The sequence below is a fragment of the Magnolia sinica genome, chromosome 9 (genome assembly GCF_029962835.1).
Source record: "Magnolia sinica isolate HGM2019 chromosome 9, MsV1, whole genome shotgun sequence".
In the NCBI taxonomy this organism is placed as follows: domain Eukaryota; kingdom Viridiplantae; phylum Streptophyta; class Magnoliopsida; order Magnoliales; family Magnoliaceae; genus Magnolia; species Magnolia sinica.
The window spans coordinates 71,670,738-71,683,561 of NC_080581.1; the positions used below are offsets into that span (position 1 = coordinate 71,670,738).

The 12,824-nt window shown below is 37.0% G+C and overlaps 1 protein-coding gene across 1 annotated transcript in view; it reads left to right on the forward strand.

Moving 5' to 3' along the window:
* The first annotated feature begins 2,711 nt into the window (after positions 1-2,711).
* Positions 2,712-12,824, forward strand: part of LOC131255646 (uncharacterized) — a 34,778-nt gene continuing 24,665 nt past the window's right edge. Inside the window, exons 1-3 of the mRNA XM_058256418.1 lie at positions 2,712-2,867; positions 3,375-3,437; positions 7,131-7,198. Coding sequence (XP_058112401.1) covers positions 2,852-2,867; positions 3,375-3,437; positions 7,131-7,198 — 147 coding nt within the window. The 5' untranslated portion in view covers positions 2,712-2,851. The remainder of the gene's footprint in view (positions 2,868-3,374; positions 3,438-7,130; positions 7,199-12,824) is intronic.

Genomic DNA, 12,824 nt, shown 5'->3' on the forward strand with positions numbered 1-12,824 from the left:
AACACATAATCATCTTTGATAGATCTATCAATATGAGTATAGAAGTGAGGCCGCTTTTGAAGAGATTGGGATCGTCTCTAGGATTCTCGTGACATTATGATACGCATAAGGCTAAACAGGTACGAACTTCTAGATTTTCAGTTATATATGAATAGATGTGTGTTATGTGTCCGATGAGTCAGATAAGGTCCTTATTTCAAAACTAATGGGTCACTAAGTACTTGACAAAACCTTGATACATATATACTAAAGTAAATGTTCAAATCCATAGGATACATTTACTTATGCACCTATTTATACTGATATGTCATTCGTTATACCATTTGATTTTATTTTTGAAATTGTGGGGAATTGGTGTGTTTTTATAATAAAAAAATTAAAAAAATAAAAGTTATTTTTAGTAAGTAAATAAATATATTACTGATTTAAAATTTTCATAAATTGTGTATATAGCTAATTGGTAAGAGAATGGGTTTTTGCTTTTGTAACTAGGATTTAAATATCCTAAAAGATGGTGCGAAGCGCGCACGTGCAACGTGGGCTGCTTGGGCGCTCATTAGGCGCACTTAGCACTTTTGCATGTGCGCATCGTCGCATGGAGCCAAAAGAGCCTTAGTCTTTTTGGCACATGGTTCAAATTTTTTTGGTCATGGTGCAACCCTTAAGTATTATTAACCTTGGTGTTGATTGAGAGTAACTGTGACATATGACACCTATGCCATGTGTCGCTTATGTAGTAACAATTTTAAACTGTTGGATAACCTTTTTATGTTTAAAAGGGTACCATAAATAACTACTATACGACAAATGGGCATGTCTTTTCATGAAAGGATATTGTTTGTTATGAATGAGTGTGTATGTCTTGAAGAGGCACATGATATCTCTACAGGAAGAACTCCATGACCATTCAATTTCTATAAATCCTGGATACTATAATCCAGAAAGATTATTCTCTTCATTTTGTAGATAAATCATCCATTGTGTAATACTCTCGAATTTAACCTCTTGCTGTGATTTTCCAGAACATTTTAAAAGCATATCGATGTTAAAACTAAAGATCTATTCAACATTTAAATGTGCAAATTTTCGTGTTGAAATTTAGATTAAGAGTTCATTGTATCCTGAAGACAATTTGCACATTTCCTTCGTTTGCACTTGCTAAAACTACCAGAAAAATGACATCAAATCTGTCGTGAGAAATTAATGATTCAAGTTGAGCCTTGAACCTGAAAGATCTGATTGTCTCATTATCTTTTTCCTCTATCATTTTTGTACAAAGATTGTTATTATTTCAACAATATACAAATCCCGGAATATGAAGCATATAACTTATCGACTTTACTTGTCTAGCAACGCTAAAACCCATCTTTGATTACAAATGTCTGGTGGCTTATTACACCAATCCTCGATGAAAACTCAGGGCGAGGCTATGAAGATGGTAAATGAGTCACCTGTCTCTCAATTTCGTTGTCTAAGAGCAGTTGTAACCGTACAGGGCTAGAAAGGGAGGTGGTGGAGAGACATATTACCCATCAATAGAGCATCGACAACGAATCCCGTAGCGCTTTTCCAAATCCACCACACGTGGGTTAAAATCAGTTGAGGAGAGAGACAATAGACTTCTAAATCCCAGGCAATTACAGCGAATCCCACAGGATTTTCTCAATCCATGCTTCGTCGAGTTCAATATTTGCCTATCCCCTTAGCATTGTTTCTAAGACAGCAAAACACCCAAAACCAACGCATTTCCAAACACACACTCAATAGCTCGACGGAACACTATTCCATCTACTCTCATCTAATGCCATGAGCCAAACATGCCCTTCATGATCACCCAATACCAAGACAACTTTATGCATGGGTTCTTTTTTCAGGTTCAACATGGATATATTTATAGGCATGGGTAAAACACTTGTTGGCGATATGGTATCCCTATACATGACTTGAGCCCATTGCATTGCTCTCTAGTTAAATGGAGTTGAGGGGAGTCTAAGCCAGTTCAATAACTGGTATAGAATTAGCCCCAAGCACTGTCCTTCAGTATATGGGTTGGGTGTAAGTCTAAATTAATCTGATTTGACTACGACTAACATAAGTAGATCCAAAGGTAGCCTATGTATTTCTAAGTCGAATTTAATTGATATAAGTTAAATTGACTTAATTTGTAATTCATATTTAATATTAACTAATTGTCAAACATTCGTTCATATGTTTTTCAATAAAAGTTTTTAAATTTTTATCAATTACCATAGTTACTTAAGCACAACAACTTTTATAGTCTTGGTTTGATATCTATTAGTAAAAATTAATTGAATACATGCATTATAAATTCTTGGAATTGGTAGACCATTTCCATAAAAGATACAATCAATAACTCATACCACGAGCTTCTTAGTTCAATGGCAATTGGCACATACACTAATGCTTATTTGCTTATTGTGGATTTTTAAGCATCGACCGTGAGGTGGTCTATACATATGTTATGAGTTACTAAAAGTGGATCAAACTACATAATTTGATCGAGGTTACGCATACTGTGGGACCCCCTTTCGTTGGTATGTGATTATTAGTACATGAATGACACCATTACAACATATTTACACTTGTCATGTGGTGTAATTTTAAAAGTGTCGTGTCATGAAGAAACTTATTTATGAGGATATGCATGGAGGGTAAAACCATGTGACGGGTTAGGGTTTTCGGAAAACGCTCCCTCTCTCTCTACAATATATATAAATCGTCTTGGTTCCAATTTTATCTTCACAGTTGCAAAACTCATCCCATTTGCAAGTCTAGCATAAAGAAGTAGAACACAAAGGAAGGCTACAATTTAGTTGGGTATTCCAGAACAATGAAAGGTTTTGCAGGTATGGTTTTCATCTGTATCTCCATTAATGATGCATCGACTTATAAATCAAACAAAAAATACTAGGATTTTCATAATCTTAATTCACAAAAATGGAATGCATTTGAAATAGAAGTTTAAATTGTTGCATGAATAATGATCGATACAAAAATTAACCTATTCACAAGTTTTTTCAAAAAGAAAAAGTAATTCTATTTCGTATGGTCCAATCACTATTTGAAGCAAGGCGAATCGAAAGAACTTATTTCGTGTTGTTTTGACATAATTGAAACTCTGAGAGGTAATCGATGTCGTAATACCAGTAATCGTTAATTGCCAATTATGTTTTGTCAAAGGGCCTTTGCAATCTTAATTTTAGATGAATTTTTAAGGGTTTTTAAAGTTTGTTTTGTGGGACCAAAAATCAAAATAAATCTTTGTTGTACCTTAATACCAATTAGCGAAATATAAATTACCTTCCTCGAAAGATTAAAACTGATAATAGTTATAAATCTTCCAATTGTAACAGGTTTGCATGGCCATACCAACATTCCAAAGAGACGAAGGCGAAGCGTTAAAGTTCCATTAGATGGTAAGAAGCCATGATTGATGGTTGGATAATACAAAAGGAAACTTATGTAAAAATACCAATTACTAGGGTTTTATCAAAGTCATGTTATAACTTTGGTTGAGTTATTTCGAGTTGTCCAAGTTCTAAACCATTTAAAAGTCAGCTTCAAGGCAAGTTGGGAAGGGCAGGACAAGATGGCCATCTTTGAGAGTAATTGAGCCCATGCTTTGAATACATACCCTGCTAGCTAGACATGCTTTACCATGCGGTTCATCAAACCCATTTGCCCAGATGCAAATTGCATAGCGGGTCCACTCCGATGTACTTTTTTATAAACATCGTCCACCTATTTTAACAAATCATTTTAAAGCATGAGCTAAAAAAGAAAGCATATCCAAGGCTTAGTAGGGCGCACCATAAATAATGGCGATAATCACACCATTGTTGAAATCTTTGTAAGGCTCACCCTGATGTTTGTTTGTCATCTAACCTTTTCATAAAGTCAGGTAAACTGCAATGAAGGGAAAGTACAAATATCAGCTTGATAAAAAAACTTTTGTATCCCTATATGAAGTTTTCAACCGTGTATTCAATTCCCACTATTTCCCACGGTGTGGTCTACTTGAGATTTGGATTTATCTTTTTTTTTTTTTTTTCCGGCTCTTGCATTGAAATAATCTATTAAAATGGAAAGAAAGTGGGTAAAATACATGCATCACCACATTGGCCCCACAGACCCCCCGCCAAGGTAAACGGATGGGCTACTCCCTGCCACTAGCCAATGGCTAGTGGTTGGTTCTCCGTGGGTCTCACTATGATGTATGTGTTCCATCCATGCCGTCTATTTATTTTTCTAGATCATTTTATGGCATGAACCCAAAAATTGGGTATATCCTACACTCAAATGGACCACATTATAGGAAATATTGTTAATTGAACGCCGACCATTAAAAACATTTTGGGGCCATAAAAGTTTTGGATGAAGTTGATCTTTGTTTTTTTCCCTTCATCTAGGTCTGTATGACCTAATCAACAGATTGGATTTCAAATAAACAGTACAGGGGGCCTTATGAGGATTTTAATGGTGGATATCCAATCACTATTGTTTTCCTGTGGTGTGGTACACTTAAGATTTATATCCCTCTCATTTTTTTATTCAAACCCTAAAATGATCTTAAAAAATGGATTAACAGAATAAATGAAACATAAACATCATGGTGGGGCCCGCATAGCACCAACCACCAGCCACCGGGCTAGTATTAGGGGGAGTAGCCAATCCGCTTCCCCTGCCAAAGCCGAGTTTCATGTCCCATCGTTTTCTACCCTCTCATCATCTCCTTTCAACAGGTGTACTCAGCTCTCCATGGTATAGTCAGGTTTTAATTCATGGCAAGTGGGGCCCATGGCTCAGCAATCCATACCATTGATATTTTGTGTACCACCGTGGATTGACTATGTGGCAAATGTCTCTAGCCTGGAAGATCTCAGCCACATATCTTGGACATTTCATAAGGTTAATATGGGTCATTGGTCTATTTCTCTTCTAAACATCTATTTGAAGGCCACAAATCAAAGGGCCCTTATTGTCCCAACGGCTCCACTTTGAGGGCAGTCCATGTTTTGGTCCTCAACGGATCAATGGTCTGGATTACGTGTGCAGATTAGGTGAATCTGGGTAAGAGATTAGTGGGTGAGTCCTTGACCGGTTAAGGTTGATGTATGTATTATATATCCACTCTGTCAGTCACTTTTACAGCTCATTTTTAAGGTATGATTCCAAAAATAAAAAAAATTCAAATCTCAAGTAGTAAATGCGGGGATTGACCATTAAAAACATTTTGAGCCATAGAAATTTTAGATGAAGCTCATATGTAGGGATTGACCATTAAAAACATTTTGGGCCATAGAAATTTTAGATGAAGCTCATATTTGTATTTTCCCATCATCCAGGTATATGTGACCTTATCAACGGGTTGGATGGGTTTTTGAAATTTTTTAACGGTGGGTGTTTAATGACCACTTTTTTTTCTCGTGTGGTCTAATTTAAAATTGAATCTGCTTCATTTTTTATATCATGCCCTAAAATATGCTGAAAACATTGATAGACAGATTGGATCATACAAAAAATACACCAAAGTGGGGCCCACGGTTATATACTCACCTACTAAGCTGTGAGCTGTTAGCCCGGGCGGACCTAACCCGCGCCCCCGGATTCTGCGCCGCTGGTTTACAGTGACACGGACCCCACTTGTCAGAACGGTCCGGCGTTACACTGACATGTACCACTTCACTCTGACGTGGACCCGACTTGTCAGAACTGTCTGCGATTAAACCGACATGGACCCCACATTACACTGACATGGACCCCACTTGTCAGAAATGTCTAGGATTATACTGACATGGACCCCACTCGTCGGAATGGAAATCATGGTACACATGCATACGCTGTGCCAGGCCCACAGCAAGTTCCTATAATCAATAGCTTTGTGGGGCCCGCAGAGATGCTATTTAACAAATCCACTCCTTCCATCGGTTTTGAAAGTTAAATATAGTACATGTATGTAAAAATTAGAGAGATTTAAATCTCAGTGGACCACACCGCATGAAACAGTGAGAACGAAAATTTCCACCGTTAGAACCTTTTTGGAGTCTACCATGATGTTTATATGGCATCCAGACCGTTCACAGGGTTTTTCGCACTCAGATAAACTGCAATAGTATCATCCTCGTACAAAACTTCTGTGGCCCCCACAAAGTTTACAAACGTGGGGCATTCAATCCCTGCTTTTCATTTGGTGTAGCCCACCTGAGTTTTGGATATAACTGATTTTTGATTCATTTTCTTATTTTGATGATGGACGGAGTCGATTAGTCGAGAGCATCTCTTTAGCTCCGCATCTTGACTTATATTGAATATCCAGGGTAAGTGGGGCCATGTTATGATAATCCAAACCGTTGATCTGGTGACAATACCGGAGATGGAGTTATGTCCTAAAAATCTCCCACATTCTGTCTGTAATACTTATATCAAAAGTTTAATATTTTGATATTAAGGATTCCTTTAATAAATAGTAGATTGACGGTGGGATATAGCAGCCAACGGTCCAGATTGCCAAACAATGGAACCCTTGTCAGAACTGAAAACACGTGTATGGTGTGCATGTTTCGTCTTATAAAATGGTACAGCATCCCATGTTAGTTTTGAAACATTTTAAGAAATGATGGTGATTCCTAATGGCTACACATGACATGGCATCATTGTAACGCAATCAAGACCGTCCAAATCTCTGACCCAAATCTGAATGGATCACAACCAAACCAAGAAGATGATAATAACAATAAAAAATCAATAAGCATCTCGTTCCTCCGAATTTTGACCATTCACTATTTTACTTTTAACCGTCCATTTAATTTCCATCAATTAGATGGTCAAGATTGCTTGATCAGTGTGAGATTTACTCCATCCAAAGTGGGCCCCACAATTTGGATGGTGTGGATATCTGAAAATCAGTGTTACAGTCAGGGTGATGAATCACCACCATTTTTTTAAACGGTGCAAAACTAACAGGTTCGTCTTTCAGTATACATAAATCAGCGAAATTCCCACATTGGTTTCTAGCTATTTTCTTGCAGTTGCAGTTTTTTGAATTGAAATGGCTCTTCTCCCTTCTTCAAATCCATCTTCTACTGACCAAACCCACCTCTCTGCCTCAGAAAACACTACACCACAATCAAACCTTCAATCCCAACAGCAGCAGCAGCAGGAACCACAACAAGAACAGGTAAAATCTCTTTTCCCAATCTTTTTTCTTCACCCTCTTATTTCCCGCCAAAATTTAATTTAAAAAAGAAAATTCTACCCTCCAAAAATTTAAAAGTAGTTTCATTTACAGATTAAGTCCTCAATTCAGATGAATTACGGAATTCTGATAGTTCTCAATTCAGATGAATTACAGATTTCTACTCATTGGCAAACCCACTACTCGCTGACGTGTAGGATTTCGTATATCTGTGGGCATATTTCAATGATCCAAGCCGTTCATGTGATGGTCCACCGTGGATGGAGGACACCCAAAAGTCCCCCCTCCCTCCCAGATTGGTACATTACAAACCTCTGATCATTGGGCTATTTTCTTTGAATATGGGCCATTGATTTAAGGGTTAGGATATTCTAGTTTTGGATTTTTTTTTCTAGGCAGCCAATCAACTGTGCATGTCATCTGATCAACGGTCCGGATCGCTGAATTGGGTCAGTAAACTGTCAGCTTGCTGATGAGTGGGATGCTACAATTCCTCTTCAATTCAGGGGGAACTAGGATTGAGAGCGGATCTGCTGCCTCTTGAGGCATTTCCTGCCTCTGGATTGTGTACCAGACATGTCGTGCATGGGTGCAATGATCTGAAAGAGGCTTCCCCCGGGCTCTGGCATTGGTTAGCCCCTGACTGGAAGTTGCTTTGTTCGAAATTCGTAATCATCTAATAAATGGACCTTTTTCTCATTGAATGGGAGCTGTTGCTGATTTTTATTTGCATGCCACCAATTAAAGGGCTAGGATTGTCCAAACATTGTAATTTTTGGATCATGGCTCAGTCAATATGGATGTACCAAATGAACAGTTCTGTTCTCATCCTTGCATTCCATTTGTGTGGAAATGACATGGAGGCACTGAATCTGCTCTCACTTGTTTCATTCTCTTTTGCTTCTGTTACTTTTTTATCTTTTAAATTTTTTTCCTTTGAGGTATTATCAAGGTTCAAAATAATGTCATAATGTTGTGTTTTTAAGAATAAAAAAAAATAAATTTCAAAAATAAAAGTTATTTTTAGAAAGTAAATAAATATATTAATTATTTAAACTTTCCATAAATAGTGTGTATAGCCAGTCGGTAAGAGAAGGGGTTTTTGCTTATGCAACCAGGGTTCAAATCTCCTCGAGGACGGTGCGAAGCACCGTCCGCGCGCGTGTGGCATGGGATATAGGGCTGCTTGGGCGCTTTTTGACGCTTTATTAGGCGCACTTAGCACTTCGCATTGTCACAAGGAACAAAAAGATAGTCTTTTTGGCACATGGTTCAAACTTTTTTGGCCATAGTACAATTGGAATTGAACGAGGGTTTATCCTGATGATTTTATGACCTTTGTTGATTAAGAGTAATTGTGACATGATTGTACATGTGACACTTATGCCATGTGTCGCTTATGTGGATTCAGTTTTTCTTGTTGGATAACTGCTCCTGTCTGAATGGGTACAGAAATAATTGCCATATGACATAGAGTCGTGTCCTTTCATGGAAAGACAATTATTTGCTGTGAATGGGTATGGATTTCTTGAAGAGGCTCTTTAGCACCTCTTCAGGAAGAAATCCATAACCTTTCAGTTGATATAAATCCTGGATACTATAATCCAGAAGTATAGACTCTTAATTCTTAACATTATATCATCTTCTGTGCAATTACTCTCGATCTAATCTCTTATTGAGTTTTTTCTGAACGTCTTAAAGCATATCGGTGTCAAAACTAGAGATCTGTTTAACACTTAAATGCGCAAATTTTCGTGTTGAAAATTGGATTGAGAGTTCATTGTCTCCTGAAAACAATTTGGAGATTTCCTTCGTTTGCACTTGCTTGAATTTCCAGAAAAAGGGCAACAAATCTGTCTTGAGAAATCGACTATTCAAGTCGAGCCTTGAACCCGATAAATCCTCCGTTGTGTATTGAATTTCTAACATTCAAGACAGATTTAACTCTAGTCACAATGGAGGCAATTCATTCCATTCAAGTTATGAACCAAGACTTTGTACGACTGGATCGTTTCAACGGTCAATTCTTCTCAAGATGGCAGCAGAAGATGCTTTTCTTTCTGACAACTCTGAAGTTATCTTACATCCTAGATGATGATCTGCCTTCTTTGATCGAGCCAAAAGACGGATGACTCAGAACAAGTGAAGACAGAACGGAAGAAAAGGAAGGAAGACGATTTTTTTATGCAAAGGTCATATCTTAAACGCTCTCTCTAATTCCATCAATAACTCATACCGTAAAATATCCTCTGCAAAAGATCTGTTGACAAAATTAGATGAAAAATATAAAACTGAAGAGATCAGTACTCAGAAATTTCTGATCGACAATTATGTCCACTTCAAGTTTAAAAATGATTAGCCAATTCTCTCCCAAGTAACCGAACTACAGAACTTGGTTGATGAATTGAAGATTGATGGTATAGATCTTCCTGAAGAATTCCTAGTTGGTGTAGTAATTGCAAAATTACCCTCATCATGGTTTGATTATAAAAAGAAACTGAAACATGATGAGAGGAAGTACAATCTTGAAGGGCTTCAACGACATCTTCGTATAGAAGAAGAGTCCAGAAACCGAGACAAGAAAGAAAGTGCTTCGAAAAATCATTCCAAAGCAAATATAGTAGAAGATGACAAGCCAAAAATTCAGAACTCCAAATCTATTCCCCCAAAGAAAGATACAGAGTTTAAGAAAAAGGGAAAGAAAAATGGTAAGTGTCACTTCTGCAATTAGCCAGGACACTACATAAAGGAATGTCGACACAGGAAGAAGCAACTGAAAGCTCAGGCTAACATGACAGAAGACCAACTTGTAGCAATAGTTACTGAAGCTAACACAGTAATATCCGATGGTGGATGGTGGCTAGATACTGGTGCAACCATCCACATATCGAAGGACCGAAACATCTTCAAGACTTATGAAGGTATTACAACTGGATAAGAAGTGAAGATGGGTAATAACGTTCGTGCGAACGTTGTTGGAAAAGGAACAGTCGAGCTTCAGTTTACATCAGGCAAAAGACTGACACTAACAAATGTATTGCATGTACCTGACATGTCTAAAAATCTAGTGTCATGCGATCTTCTCAATAAGAGAGGATTCAAAATAGTGATTGAGTCTGATAAGTTAGTTATCACCAAGAATGGTATATTTGTTGGCAAAGGATATTCATGTAATGGTATGATTAAACTAAATATTAATAATAATCATGATATTTCCGTTTATAAAGTGGATTCAGTATCTTTATGGCATGCTAGACTAGGTCATGTTAATTATCATTCAATGAAAAGAATGATGATCCTGGGACTTATACCAAAATATGAAATACAACAAGAAGGAAAATGTGATGTGTGTGCCCATTCTAAAATAATCAGAAAACCATTTGGGATTGGCATGAGAAAATCACAACCCTTGGAGTTAATTCATTCCGATATTTGTGATTTAAATAATACCTTAACTCGTGGAGGAAAAAGGTATTTTATCACATTTATCGATGATTCCACTAGATTTTTCTATGTATACTTGATAAAATCTAAAGATGAAACTTTTGAAAAGTTTAAGCTTTATAAGGCCGAAGTAGAAAATTAGTTGAATATAAAGATTAAAGCCCTCAGAAGTGATAGAGGGGGTGAGTACCCTTCTAATGAATTCAACGAATTCTGTGAATCAAATGGTATAATCCATGAATTTACGACACCTTACACACCTCAACAAAATGGCCTAGCGGAACACAAAAATAGGACATTAGTTGAGATGATCAACTGTATGATATTAAATTTTGGATTACCACTGAATTTGTGGGGGGAAGCATTGTTAACAGCAAACCGTATTCTAAATGCTATCCCACACTAGAAATTAGATATCTCCCCATATGAATTATGGAAAAAGAAGAAACCATATCTTCATTACTTCAAAGTGTGAGGAAGTATAGCAGAAGTCAGGATTATTGATTCTAAGAGAGTAAAGTTAGGTCCTAGAGGAATCAGGTGTGCTTTTGTGGGTTATGGGATTCATAGTCCCGTATATAGATTCCTGGTTCTAAAACAAACTTCTTTTGCTGAAAAAACATGATTATAGAGTCTAGGGATGCTATATTTTTTGAAAATAAAGTATACAAAGACTATATGAATAATCATAAAAAAAGGCATGTTGATGAAAATATAATAGAACCAATGAACGAAGAGCCTAACAACTTTCATGATAAATTTAATATTCATCCAGAAGGAAATGAACCAAGGAGATCGAAAAGGGCAAGAAAAGAAACATCTTTTGGCCCAGATTTCTATATGTTCCTTATAGAAGGCGATAGAAATGAAATAAGAAAGGAGATTACTCTACTACTAAGTATTGAAAGTGATCCATCAACGCTTAGTGAAGCTCTCTCATCTCTTGATGCACAGTTTTGGAGGGAAGCCATAGACGATGAAATGGATTCCATAGTCTCAAATAACACTTGGTGTTTGGCCGATCTTCTACCAGGTTCAAAGCCTATAGGATGTAAGTGGATTTTTAAAAGAAAGTTCAATCCTGATGGAACCATAAATAAGTTTAAAGCTCGATTGGTAGCCAAAGGATTTAGACAAAAGGAAGGTATCGATTTTTTCGATATATATGCTCCTGTTGCTCGAATATCTACTATTAGGACTTTAATTGCTCTTGCAGCAATTCACCACCCAGTAATCCATCAAATGGATGTCAAAACGGCATTTTTAAATGGTGATCTAGATGAGGAAGTCTATATGGAACAACCTGAAGGGTTTGTTCAACCCGGGCAAGAGAAGAAAGTGTGTAAACTGGTCAAATCTCTCCATGGGCTCAAGCAAGCTCCTAAACAATGTCATGAGAAGTTTGATTAAGTAGTAGAATCTAATGGTTTTCAAGTAAACTAAACAGATAAGTGCATATATATTAAATGTCAAATTATTATCTGCCTATACGTAGATGATATGCTAATATTTGGACCAAATGAGGACTGTGTGAAAGAAACTAAAAAGTTTCTAAGTACCAACTTCGACATGAAGGATATGGGCAAAGCCGATGTAATATTAGGTATTAAGATTTATGATCTTCTTGATGGAATAGCCTTAACACAATCTCATTACCTAGAGAAAGTGTTAAAGAAGTTTAATCATTATGATAGTAAATTGGTTTCAACCCCATTTGATCCAAGTATTAAATTGGTTAAAAATACTGGTAGATGTAAAGCACAACAAGAATATGCGAGTGCTATTGGGAGTTTAATGTATGCAATGAATTGCAGTAGACCCGATATAGCATTCACAGTAGGACCAGTAATCCAGGACAAGTACACTGGAATGCGATTTCGAGAGTTTTAAAGTATCTAAGAGGAACCATAGACTATGGACTGCATTATAAATCATATCCCGTTGTACTTGAAGGCTACAACGATGCAAGCTGGAATGCAGATAGCATAGAATCTAAATCTACAAGTGGCTGGATATTCACTCTTGGAGGAGGAGCAATATCATGGGCATCTAAGAAACAAACGTGCATATCTCACTCTACAAGGAAAAGTGAGTTTATTGCACTTGGTGCTGCTTGTAAAGAAGGTGAATGGCTAAGATACCTACTGTTGGAAACCTCGTATTG